The sequence below is a fragment of the Capra hircus genome, chromosome 29 (genome assembly GCF_001704415.2).
Source record: "Capra hircus breed San Clemente chromosome 29, ASM170441v1, whole genome shotgun sequence".
Classification (NCBI taxonomy): Eukaryota; Metazoa; Chordata; class Mammalia; order Artiodactyla; family Bovidae; genus Capra; species Capra hircus.
Genome location: NC_030836.1, coordinates 27325377 through 27338574, shown reverse-complemented (window position 1 = coordinate 27338574; position 13198 = coordinate 27325377). Strand labels below are relative to the sequence as shown.

Below are 13198 nucleotides of genomic sequence, written 5' to 3'. Positions count from 1 at the left end.
GAATTAAAGATTTTAAAATTTAAAAAAAATAAAAAATTAAAAAAAAAAAAAAAAAAGAAAACTGTAGTGCCAGACAGGAAGTGACTTTCCTGAAGCTTCATAAGTATCAAGGACTTGGAACTGAAACAGCTTTCTTCTGATCATGAGCTCTTCCCTTGGCCTAAGTGTGCAGCCTTACAAATCAGCGCACTTACAGCTCTAAGCAATGCTGTGACTGACTGTGCTTTATCCTTGATATCTTAGATTGTGCATACCATATCACAAAGAGGAATGTTGCATTATTTTCCTATTCTCTAGGAAACAGAAGCTCTAAAAGTTAAATAAGTTACCCGAAGTCATAAAACTAGCAAGACTCTGACCTGGGTCTAAAACCCAGAATATATGACCACCTGTCTATTTTGGTTCCAGTAAATTATTTCACTTTGCTCTAGGTTGTCTTGTGTGTAGCACTTTGTTGTTATTTAGTAAACTTAACATAGTGAAGTTTGGACATAAATGATAGATTTTATTGCCAATTCAGACTTATTTAAAAAAATTACCAAGCCAGTATATGTGCCTTGTAGAAAATCAGAAATACAAATAAGCAAAAATACAATACTATTTTCTCACTCCTTGGAGACTAACAGCAGCCATGACTATCATCTTAGATATTTTCAAAGCATGTGTATACTTACATGTGTATAAGTATGTATATATTTAAAAATTATTTTATAACATGCTTTTTAATTAGCACTTCAAAATACATTGTCATTTGAGTCCTATAACTGTTATAACTCCAGCACTAGCTATATATGTTTTTCTAGGTGGAGGAGTCTTTAAATCCTTAGGATGTGGTGTAATGACAAGAAAATACATTGCATTGTAAACTTCATATGTTAAATTATCAATGGTTCAATTATTAACTTCATAATAACCATTATTAGAGGTAGTTAAGGTTTTTTGAATATTGTTTTCATTTATTACAAAGGAGAAAAAGTTCCTCGTGGTAGCAACAATAGATTAAAAATATATTATATATCCCCTTCTATGCAATTTCTACCTCTGGAAACAATAAAAAACATAGAAAATCCACCTAGAATATACTATTACTAGAAATCAAAGTGCCTCACAGGGTAACACAGAGTGAATGCCACTTACTTAGTGAAGTGCTGATGGGAAAATCTTAGACAGCACTGATTATTTTCTCCCATAATCATCTAACAATATAAAATTGTTATGATTCCATACTTCGTATCAGTCACTACAGTTATTACCTCCTGTTCTACCAGACCATCAGAGGCTCAGAATTGCCGTCCATAAAGAACACAGCACATGAAGAAAAACCACTTAGAAGTGAAGGTAAACGTATGGCTGAAAATAGCCTGTATTTAGAAGCAGGAGTTCATGAAAGAAATATATTTCTCATACAATTGCTTTAAGTCATAATTATGTACCTGTGCTGAATGAAAACAGATCAGAGTCCCCTGGAAATTATAGAGGATGCCTTGGTTTCAATAGTCAGTAATTATCAATATGTGCTGTTGCTGCTGCTGCTAAGTTGCTTCAGTCGTGTCTGACTCTGTGCGACCCCATAGACGGCAGCCCACCAGGCTCCCCTGTTCCTGGGATTCTCCAAGAACGCTGGAGTGGGTTGTCATTTCCTTCTCCAATGCATGAAAGGGAAAAGTGAAAGTGAAGTTGCTCAGTCGTGTCCGACTCTTAGCACAGGACCATATAAGTTTATTCAAAGGGACCAGCACTGTCATGAATAATAGGTCTCTGGGGTTGGGAGAGGGTCTCTTTATGTATATATGGGCAGAACTTCTGGGATGCAGTCACTTCAGAGACTGGAGACCTTAGTAAAGGAGCTATTAGAGTCTTGGTTTACACTTTTGCTGGGAATCATATTTATTATTATTTTTTTTGTCTCCCAAGCATGTTAATTTCCTTTATTGGGAAAGTCATCTTGCAGCTTGGGAAACAGTGTCTAATGCATCCTTTCAAATATTTTACTACCAATATTTCCACCACCATCCTCATCACCACCAGCACCACCAGTAATACCATCAACTCCATCATCAGTCGCTATCATTATGGTTGTTACTCATCATTAGTTATTCACCATAATGCATAATCAACTAGGTTTAAAAGTTTATTTTAAAAGGTTTTAAGATCATTTTGTAATATTTTCTTAAGGCAAGCTATATATTTTCAGTAAAGGAGTGTTAATTTATAAGGAATGCTAAATCTGTCACCCTGCTGCTGCTGCACCCATAGATGAACAGTATTAGAGAGGCAGGAGGTTGAGGGGCATAAGAAGGTAGAAATAAAAACTCTTCACTCATATATTCTCATTCTGTAGAGAAATATGTGGAAAAGATTGTATACTTTTCAAGAATATAGTCAGTCATATATCATGTATATCATGTATGAAAATGTTGCTAATGCATATTTTATTTATTATTTATGGACACATTTATTTTGGGGATTTTAGAGTGTGCTAGATTTTATGACTTCTGACAAAGTTTCTGTAATTGCCCTAGGGATTTGTAAATTAAAAAATATTATTGGAGTGCAGTTGATTTACAATGTTCTATTGACTTCTGATGTAAAGTAAATCAGTTATGCATGTAAATATATATCCAGTCTTATCTAGATTTATTTCCCATATAGGTCATTATGGAGTATTGAGTAGAGTTCCCTGTGTTAAACAGTAGGTCCTTATTATCTATCATATATAGTAGTGTGTATATGTCACCCTGCTTATTTAAATTATATGTAGAGTACATCATGAGAAATGCTGGGCTGGAGGAAGCAGAAGCTGGAATCAAGATTGCTGGGAGAAATATCAATAACCTCAGATACACAAATGACACCTCCCTTATGGCAGAAAGTGAAGAAGAACAAAAGAGCCTCTTGATGAAACTGAAAGAGGAGAGTGAAAAAGTTGGCTTAAAGTTCAACATGTAGAAAACTAAGATCATGGCATCCGGTCCCATCACTTCATGGGAAATAGATGGGGAAATAGTGGAAACAGTGTCAGACTTTATTTTTTTGGGCTCCAAAATCACTGCAGATGGTGATTGCAGCCATGAAATTAAAAGATGCTTACTCCTTGGAAGAAAAGTTATGACCAACCTAGATAGCATATTCAAAAGCAGAGACGTTACTTTGCCAACAAAGGTCCATCTAGTCAAGGCTATGGTTTTTCCAGTGGTCATGTATGGATGTGAGAGTTGGACTGTGAAGAAAGCTGAGCACCGAAGAATTGATGCTTTTGAATTGTGATGTTGGAGAAGACTTTTGAGAGTCCCTTGGACTGCAAGGAGATCCAACCAGTCCATCCTGAAGGAGATCAGTCCTGGGTTTTCTTTGGAAGGCCTGATGTTGAAGCTGAAACTCCAATACTTCAACCACCTGATGCGAAGAGCTGACTCATTTGAAAAGACCCTGATTTTGGGAAAGATTGAAGGCGAAAGGAGAAGGGGATGACAGATGATGAGATGGTTGGATGACATCACTGACTCAATGGACATGAGTTTGGGTAAACTCTGTGAATTGGTGATGGACAGGGAGGCCTGGTGTGCTGCGGTTATGGGGTCACAAAGAGTTGGACACGACTGTGCGACTGAACTTAACTGAATGTGTATATGTCAATCCCAGTCTCCCAATTTTTATACCTTCCTCCACCACCCTCTGATAACCATTTTGTTTTCTATATCTGTAACTCTATTTCTGTTTTATAGATAAGTTCATTTGTACTCTTTTTTAAGATTCCACATATGAGTGATAACATGTTATTTATACTTCTCTTTCTGACCCACTTAACTTAATTTGATAATCTCTAGTCTATCCATGTTGCTGCAAATGGTACTATTTAATTCTTTTTAATGACTGAGTAATATTCCATTGTATATATGTACCACATCTTTTTAATCCATTCCTCTATCGATGGATATTTGTGTTGCTTCCATGTCCTGGCTATTGTAAATAGTGCTGCAATGAACACTGGAATGCATGTATCTTTTCAAATTATGGTTTTCTCCAGATATATGCTCAAAAAGGGGATTGTTGGGCAATATGGTGACTATTTTTAGTTTTTTAAGAAACTTCATACTGTTTTCCATAGTGGTTGCACCAATTTACATTTCCATCAACAGTGTAGAAGGGTACCCTTGTCTCCATACCATCTCCAGCATTTATTGTATGTAGACTTTTTTTTTGATGATGGCCATTCTGCCTGTATAAGGAAATGGAAACTCACTCCAATATTCTTGCTGGGAGAATACCATGGACAGAGGAGCCTGACAGGTTACAGTCCATAGGGGTCTCAGAGTCAGACATGACTGAAGAGACTTAGCATGCACACATGCAGCAGCAAGATAGACACTGAAGAAGAAAAGATTAATGAAAGAGCAACTATTAAACTAAGCCACACAGAAAAACAACAAACAACCTCAGTAACATGTAGAACAATTTCAAGTGGTCTAAACAACTGTGTCATTACAGGAAGGAAGAGAATAAACAAAAAATATTTGAAGATGCAATGGTTAAAATATACTATATTTTGTGGGTGGACATAGAGATAATCAAAGAAGAACAAAATGTTGATAATTGTTGAGCTAGGTGTTGGGTATATGGATGTTTAGACAACTCTTCTCTTTACTCAGTGTATATTATTTTTTCATATTAAAAGGTTATAATTAAATAGATAATTGATTTAAGGGTAAAAGCAAACATTTTAATACTTCTGAAGAAAAATGAAAATTTTCATGATGTTGGCTAAGGGATTTTAGAATAAGCAAAAAAGTACCCACCATAAAAGATCAAAAATAACAACTGGGCTTAAGAATGAAAACTTCTATTCTTGGAAATAGACTATTGAAGAAGTGAAAAGACAAGACACAGAGAGGGGAAGATGTTCAATATCAAAGGACTTGTATTCAGGTCATATAAGAACTCTTATCCATTGACATGAATCCACCACGGGTGTACATGTATGGCAAAACCTATACAGTATTGTAAAGTGAAATAAACTAAAAATAAAAATAAAAAAAAAAAGAACCCTTATAATTCACTAAGTCTCTTCCAAAGTCCCATCCTCCAGAGGCAGACCACACAGCTGGCTGTTCACACTCAGAGCAAAGGATGGCCAGGGAATGGCTGTGTCAAGGTATGGATGGAGTACTTGTGGAGTGGGACAGAAGAAGAGGTGTGAGGTGGATGGGGCAAGCTGTGACTGTGGACGGGGGCTTCTTTAAGTATTGAGTACTGGCAGGAGAAACCTCAAATTTGCATCTTTAACAAGTTTCCAGGTGATGCTCTATCCCAGAGCTCAATTGTTTATTAACAATTTGGTGAGTATGTGGGCCATTTTACATGATGGCAGTGGTCATAGTGGCAGCTGTGGGTCAGATCTAACGTGAAGTCACTTAGGAGATAGCCTCAGTTCAGTTCAGTTCAGTCGCTCAGTCATGTCCAATTCTTTGCAGCCCCATGAATTGCAGCATGCCAGGCCTCCCTGTCCATCACCAACTCCCGGAGTTCACTCAGATTCACGTCCATTGAGTCAGTGATGCCATCCAGCCATCTCATCCTCTGTCGTCCCCTTCTCCTCCTGCCCCCAATCCCTCCCAGTATCAGAATCTTTTCCAATGAGTCAACTCTTCGCATGAGGTGGCCAAAGTACTGGAGTTTCAGCTTCAGCATCATTCCCTCCAAAGAAATCCCAGACCTGATCTCCTTCAGAATGGACTTGTTGGATCTCCTTGCAGTCCAAGGGACTCTCAAGAGTCTTCTCCAACAGCACAGTTCAAAAGCATCAATTCTGCAGTGCTCAGCTTTCTTCACAGTCCAACTCTCACATCCATACATGACCACAGGAAAAACCATAGCCTCGACTAGACAGACCTTTGTTGGCAAAGTAATGTCTCTGCTTTTGAATATGCTATCTAGGTTGGTCATAACTTTTCTTCCAAGGAGTAAGCATTTTTTAATTTCATGGCTGCAGCCACCATCTGCAATGATTTTTGAGCCCCCCACCAAAATAAAGTCTGACCTTGTTTTCACTGTTTCCCCATCTATTTGCCATGAAGAGGTGGCTCATTGGAAAAGACTCTGATGCTGGGAGGGATTGGGGGCAGGAGGAGAAGGGGACGACTGAGGATGAGATGGCTGGATGGCATCACGGACTCGATGGACGTGAGTCTGAGCGAACTCCGGGAGATGTTGATGGACAGGGAGGCCTGGCGTGCTGCGATTCATGGGGTCGCAAAGAGTTGGACACGACTGAGAGACTGAACTGAACTGAACTGATGGGACCAGATGCCATGATCTTAGTTTTCTGAATGTTGAGTTTAAGCCAACTTTTTCACTCTCCACTTTCACTTTCACCAGGATGCTTTTTAGTTCCTCCTCACTTTCTGCCATAATGGTGGTGTCATCTGCTTATCTGAGGTGATTGATATTTCTCCCGGCAATCTTGATTCCAGCTTGTGCTTCTTCCAGCCCAGCATATCTCATGATGTACTCTGCATATAAGTTCAATAAGCAGGGTGACAATATACAGCTTTGACGTACTCCTTTTTCTATTTGGAACCAGTCTGTTTTTCCATGTCCAGTTCTAACTGTTGTTTCCTGACCCGCATAAAGGTTTCTCAAGCGGCAGGTAAGGTGGTCTGGTATTCCCATCTCTTTCAGAATTTTCCGCAGTTTATTGTGATCCACACAGTCAAAGGCTTTGGCATAGTCAATAAAGCAGAAATAGATGTTTTTCTGGAACTCTCTTGCTTTTTTGATGATCCAGCTGATGTTGTCAATTTGATCTCTGGTTCCTCTGCCTTTTCTTAAACCAGCTTGAACATCTGCGACTTCACGGTTCATGTATTGTTGAAGCCTGGCTTGGAGAATTTTAAGTATTACTTTACTAGCGTGTGAGATGAGTGCAATTGTGCTGTCATTTGGGCATTCTTTGGCATTGCCTTTCTTTGGGATTGGAATGAAAACTGACCTTTTCCAGTCCTGTGGCCATTGCTGAGTTTTCCAAATTTGCTGGCATATTGAGTGCAGCACTTTCACAGCATCATCTTTCAGGATTTGAAATAGCTCAACTAGAATTCCATCACCTCCACTAGCTTTGTTCGTAGTGATGCTTTCTAAGGCCCACTTGACTTCACATTCCAGGATGTCTGGCTCTAGGTGAGTGATCACACCATCGTGATTATCTTGGTCATGAAGATCTTTTTTGTACAGTTCTTCCATGTATTCTTGCCACCTCTTCTCAATATCTTCTGCTTCTGTTAGGTCCATACCATTTCTGTCCTTTATCGAGCCCATCTTTGCATGAAATTTTCCCTTGGTGTCTCTACTTTCCTTGAAGAGATCTCTAGTCTTTCCCATTCTGTTGTTTTCATCTATTTCTTTGCATTGATCACTGAGGAAAGCTTTCTTATCTCTTCTTGCTATTCTTTGGAACTCTGCATTCAGATGCTTATATCTTTCCTTTTCTCCTTTGCTTTTTACTTCTCTTCTTTTCACAGCTATTTGTAAGGCCTCCTCAGACAGCCATTTTGCTTTTTTGCATTTCTTTTCCATGGGGATGGTCTTGATCCCTGTCTCCTGTACAATGTCATGAACCTCTGTGCATAGTTCATCAGGCACTCTATCTATCAGATCCAGTCCCTTAAATCTATTTCTCACTTCCACTGTATAATCATAAAGAATTTGATTTAGGCCATAGCTAAATGGTCTAGCGGTTTCCCCTACTTTCTTCAATTTAAGTCTGAATTTGGCAATAAGGAGTTCATGATCTGAGCCACAGTCAGCTCCTGGTCTTGTTTTTGTTGACTGTATAGAGCTTCTCCATCTTTGGCTGCAAAGAATATAATCAATCTGGTTTCAATGTTGACCATCTGGTGATGTCCATGTGTAGAGTCTTCTCTTGTGTTGTTGGAAGAGGGTGTTTGCTATGACCAGTGCATTTTCTTGGCAAAACTCTATTAGTCTTTGCCCTGCTTCATTCCACATTCCAAGGCCAAATTTGATTGTTACTCCAGGTGTTTCTTGACTTCCTACTTTTGCATTCCAGTCCCCTATAATGAAAAGAACATCTTTTTTGGATGCTACTTCTAAAAGGTCTTGTAGGTCTTCATAGAACCATTCAACTTCAGCTTCTTCAACATTACTGGTTGGGGCATAGACTTGGATTACAGTGATATTGAATGGTTTGCCTTGGAAATGAACAGAGATCATTCTGTCATTTTTGAGATTGCATCCAAGTACTGCATTTCGGACTCTTGTTGACCATGATGGCTACTCCATTTCTTCTAGGGGATTCCTGCCCGCAGTAGTAGATATAATGCTCATCTGAGTTAAATTCCCTTTCTTTAGTCATTAATTAAACTGTAAGCAAGTTATTCCCTTATTCACTGCCTTTCTGCTTGAGAAAACTGGAGTCATGTCCATTTCTGATAATAAACCACTGATCAATGCAAGAGAATACCAGAATTAGCTAGAAATAACAAGAAGTATCTATCAATCTTATGCATCATATCAGGCTGCTAAGTCTAAAACCTATCTTTGATATTGGAATAAAGCAAGAGGAGTGGGGAGAAACTTTGTCTCAAGGCCACTGGATTTACTGGCTGAGGTAAGTGGTAGATCTCTGAGTTAATTAAGCAGGGGAAGAGAGTTGTAACAGCATGTAATCTGGTGACCAGTCATCCTGGTTTTTTGGAACAGAAGAGTTTCCCAGGGTGGAGGCTTCCAGAGTTAAAACTGGTAAAGTGTCTGGTGAACTGCTGAGCTGGTCACTCTAGTGTAAACTTTCTCTAGTTATAAAAAGAAGTTGCTGATAAATGTGAAGAAATTAGGGAAGATGAAAGGTGAGAGTCTGAGGAACTGATTATAGGAGATATTTGAGATTGGAAGAGCACAATTAGGGCAGGGTTAATTGCTGTTCAGAGGGAACAACAGCATAAAGCAAAGGGCAAGATGACTGAGAGCCACGAGTGTGGGTTACAGAGTCACTTAGACTTGGGTTTGAGTTCCCAAGTCTTTGTTTATCAGTTGTGTGACCTTGAGCAATTTACTACATCAAATTCCACAGTGAAATGGGGAAAACAGTGGTACTTAACTATTGTGAAGTGTAATTGAAATAAGGCATACAAAGCATTTAGAAGAGCTGTGCGGCTCAGAGTAGATGCCCCCAAACATGGTAGTGGGTGGCATTATTATTATCATGACTAAAAAGTGACATAAAATGACCAGGAAGAAGTTCTTGGGCAGAAAAAAGTGGGGAGAAGTCAAAGAAAATGGACGAGGAAATCTAGATGAGAAAGCTCTAAATATTACTTCTTGGTGACTCTCAATTTCATTACTCTCTGCTTTGTGTACTCCCAAGTGCAAATATGGCTTCCTAGGTGAAGCCAGTGATAAAGAACCCACCTACCAATGCAGGAGACCTAAAAGACATGGGTTCCATAGCAGGGCTGGGAAGATTCCCTGGAGGAGGGCATGGCAACCCATTTCAGTATTCTTGCCATGGACAAAGGAGCCCAGTAGGCTATGCTCCATAGGGTCACACCGAGTTGGACACCATTGAATCATCTTAGCACACACCCATGCAAATGCAAATAAGTAGGAACTGGGTTGAGCAATGTTTTTTACACAGAAGGTAATTAAACAGTGAATGACTCTAAAATTCAATGATGAAAGTTTAATTTTTAATTGAAAGGTAGTTGATTTACAATATTCTATTACTTTCAGACATAAACAAAGTTATTCAGTATTTTTATAGTTAATACACTTATTTTTTTCTCTTTCTTTGTGGCCACAGTTTTAAAAAATTTAAATTTATTTATTTTAATTGGAGGCTAATTACTTTACAATATTGTATTGGTTCTGCCATACATCAACATTAATCCGCCATGGGCATACACGTGTTCCTCATCCTGAACCCCCCTCCCACCTCCTTCCCCGTACCATCCAGGTCATCCCAGTGCACCAGCCCCAAGGATCCTGTATTGAACCTGAACTGACGATTCATTTCTTATATGATATTATACGTTTCCATGACATTCCCCCAAATCATCCCACCCTTTCCCTCTCCCACAGAGTCCAAAAGACTGTCCTATACATCTGTGTCTCTTTTGCTATCTCGCATACAGGGTTATCGTTACCATCTTTCTAAGTTCCATATATATGCGTTAGTATACTGTATTGTTGTTTTTCTTTCTGTCTTACTTCACTCTGTATAATCAGCTCCAGTTTCTTCCACCTCATTAGAACGGATTCAAATGTATTCTTTTTAATGGCTGAGTAATACTCCATTGTGTTTATGTACCACAGCTTTCTTATCCATTCATCTGCTGATGGACATCTAGGTTGCTTCCAAGTCACTATAAACTAATTAGTTTATTTCCCTGTGCTGCACCACACATCGTTATTCCTTCTTTATTTTATACATAATAGTTGTGAGCTTAATCCTCTGGCTGTCATGTCCACCTCCCATCCCACTGTTGGTTCTCTGATTCTGTGAAATTTTAAAATGTATTTTAAGTTACAATTAAGAGAATAGAGTTTGCCAAAGGGTCAGAATAGAGAAAATGCTTCTCAATGAGAGAAAAGATGAACTTAACATCAGTCCGTAGTTCAGTCGCTCAATCATGTCTGACTTTTGGTGACCCCACGGACTGCAGCATGCTAGGCTTCCCTGTCCAGCAACAACTCAGCAACAACAACAAAGCTTGCGCAAACTCATGTCCATCAAGCCAGTGATGCCATGCAATCATCTCATCCTCTGTCGTCCCCTTCTCCTCCTGCCTTCAATCTCTCCCAGCATCAGAATCTGTTCCAAGGAGTCAGTTCTTCACATCAGGTGGCCAAAGTATTGGAGTTTCAGCTTCAGCATCAGTCCTTCCAATGAATATTCAGAACTTATTTCTTTGAGGATTGACTGGTTTGATCTCCTTGCAGTTCAAGGGAATATCAAGAATCTTCTCCAACACCCCAGTTCAAAAGCATCAATTCTTTGGAACTCAGCTTTCTTCATAGTCCAGCTCTCACATCTATACATGACCACTGGAAAACCCATAGCTTTGACTAGATGGACCTTTTTTGGCAAAGTAATGTCTCTGCTGTTTAATATGCTGTCTAGGTTGGTCATAGCTTTTCTTCCAAGGAGAAAGCATCTTTTAATTTCATGGCTGTAGTCACTATTTGAAGCAATTTTGGAGGCCCCCCCCCCAAATAAAATCTGTTACTGTTTCCATTGTTTCGTCATTGATTTGCCATGAAGTGACGGGACTGGTTGCCATGATCTCAGTTTTTTGAATGTTGAGTTTTAAGCCAGCCTTTTCACTCTCCTCTTTCACTTTCATTGAGGGTCTTTAGTTCTTCACTTTCTGCCATAAGATTGGTGTCTCCTGCATATCTGAGGTTATTGATATTTCTCCTGGCAATCTTGATTCCAGCTTGTGCTTCATCCAACTTAACATCAGCTGGCTTCAAATAGAAGTGGCAGGAGACAGAAGGTGGGAAGGAAGAGGGAAGGAGGCAAGAGCAGTCACCCAGTCATGCAGAGAAGGGACTGTTTCCAAACCCAAGTGGTTGAGCATTTGGAATGCTCCCCTCTGGGATTCATAAAAAGTTATTTTTAAAACTGAAAAAGAATCATAACATTTGTATCAAAAGGGTTTTTCCCTCAGAGTTCTCTGGATGGCCACCTTTACCTCCTTATTCCTCAAGCTGTAGATCAGGGGATTCAGCATGGGGATCACTGTGGTGTAGAACACCGAGGCCATGTTCTCCTGGGCCAGGGAACTGGCTGTGGAGGGTTTCAAGTACATGAATGCGGTCGTTCCATAGAAAATCCCTACGGCTGCAAAGTGTGAGCTACATGTACTGAAAGCTTTGGACCTTCCCTCTGTGGTACTGATGCGGAGAATACTGGACAGGATGAAGGCATAGGAAATTAGGACTGATGAACTGGTGACTATGAAGTTGACTACAGCAAAAATGAAGACTGTCATCTCAACATGGTAGGTGCTAGAGCAGGTTAGTTTCATGAGGGGGAGGATTTCACAGAAGTAATAACTGATGAGGTGTTCACAATAGGACTGTTTCAACATGAGGCCAGTCTCTATAGTTGAACTAATGAACCCTATGGCATAGACCCCAGCCACCAGCAGGGAGCAGACTCGATGAGACATGATGATGTTGTAAAGCAAAGGTCTGCAGATGGCAACATAGCGGTCATAGGCCATCACTGTCAGCATGTAACACTCAGCAATGACAAACACCAGGAACAAGTAGAGCTGCGACATGCACCCTGCATAAGAGATGATGTTCTTCTCTGACACAAAGTTCACCAGCATCTTAGGGGTAATGACAGAGGAGTAGCAGAGATCCACAAAGGACAGGTTGCTGAGGAAATAGTACATGGGAGTGTGAAGGTGGGCATTTAGGCAAATCAGTGTTATCACACCCAGGTTCCCTATCATGGTGACCAAGTAGATCCCGAGGAAGAGGAAGAAAAGTGGGAGCTGAAGCTCTGGCCGATCTGTCAAACCCTGAAGAATGAACTCTGTCACTGTAGAGTGATTTTCTGTAGCCATTCTCCTCTGGCTAGGGGCCCTGTGGGGATGGGAGAGAAGAACTACCTGAAAGGCTGCTTCTTGCACTGCTTGATGAAGCTAGTTTTGAGCATTTGGGACCAGCAGAGAGATCCTGATATCCTTCCTGATGAATCTGCCCTCATCTTGTTGTTTGTTTTGGGAGGAAGACCAGACCCTGAATATTTCAATGGTCATAGAGATGAGAAGAAAAATGGCGCAAGATCTAGAACTTTTACTGTATTCATGTCTCTGAAATATCCTAGAGCAGTGGATCTTAAAGTCTAGACCCTGTACTAGCATTGCTTGCATCACCTGAAGACATTAGAGATGCAGATTCTCTGGCCTTACCCCAGACCTCCCAAGTCAAGAACTCTGGGATAGGGTCCACTGATCTGTGTACCATACTGTCTCCAGGTGAGGCTGATGCAGGTTCAAGTCCGAGAACCTCAGTCCTGTAGATAACAAGCACTAGCATTCATATTTTGTAGTTGGAGATGTATTTTGCTTCTGAAATGAAACTTCCTTATGGTCTATGGAAGTCCTAAATATTCACTGATTGTGAACAGATGAAAACTTGTCTCACATAGATTTAGTGTCAGGGTGAT

General features: G+C 39.9%; 1 protein-coding gene across 1 annotated transcript; it reads right to left on the bottom strand.

The window, feature by feature from the left end:
- On the bottom strand, positions 11664 to 12617 carry LOC102180654 (olfactory receptor 8A1-like). The gene has a single exon (XM_005699708.2). The coding sequence runs from the start codon at positions 12591 to 12593 to the stop codon at positions 11664 to 11666; it is 930 nt and encodes a 309-aa protein (XP_005699765.2). The 5' UTR covers positions 12594 to 12617.

Coding starts and splice junctions, on each gene's coding strand:
- LOC102180654 (XM_005699708.2), bottom strand. CDS start 12,593: ATGGCTACAGAAAATCACTCTACAGTGACAGAGTTCATTCTTCAGGGT.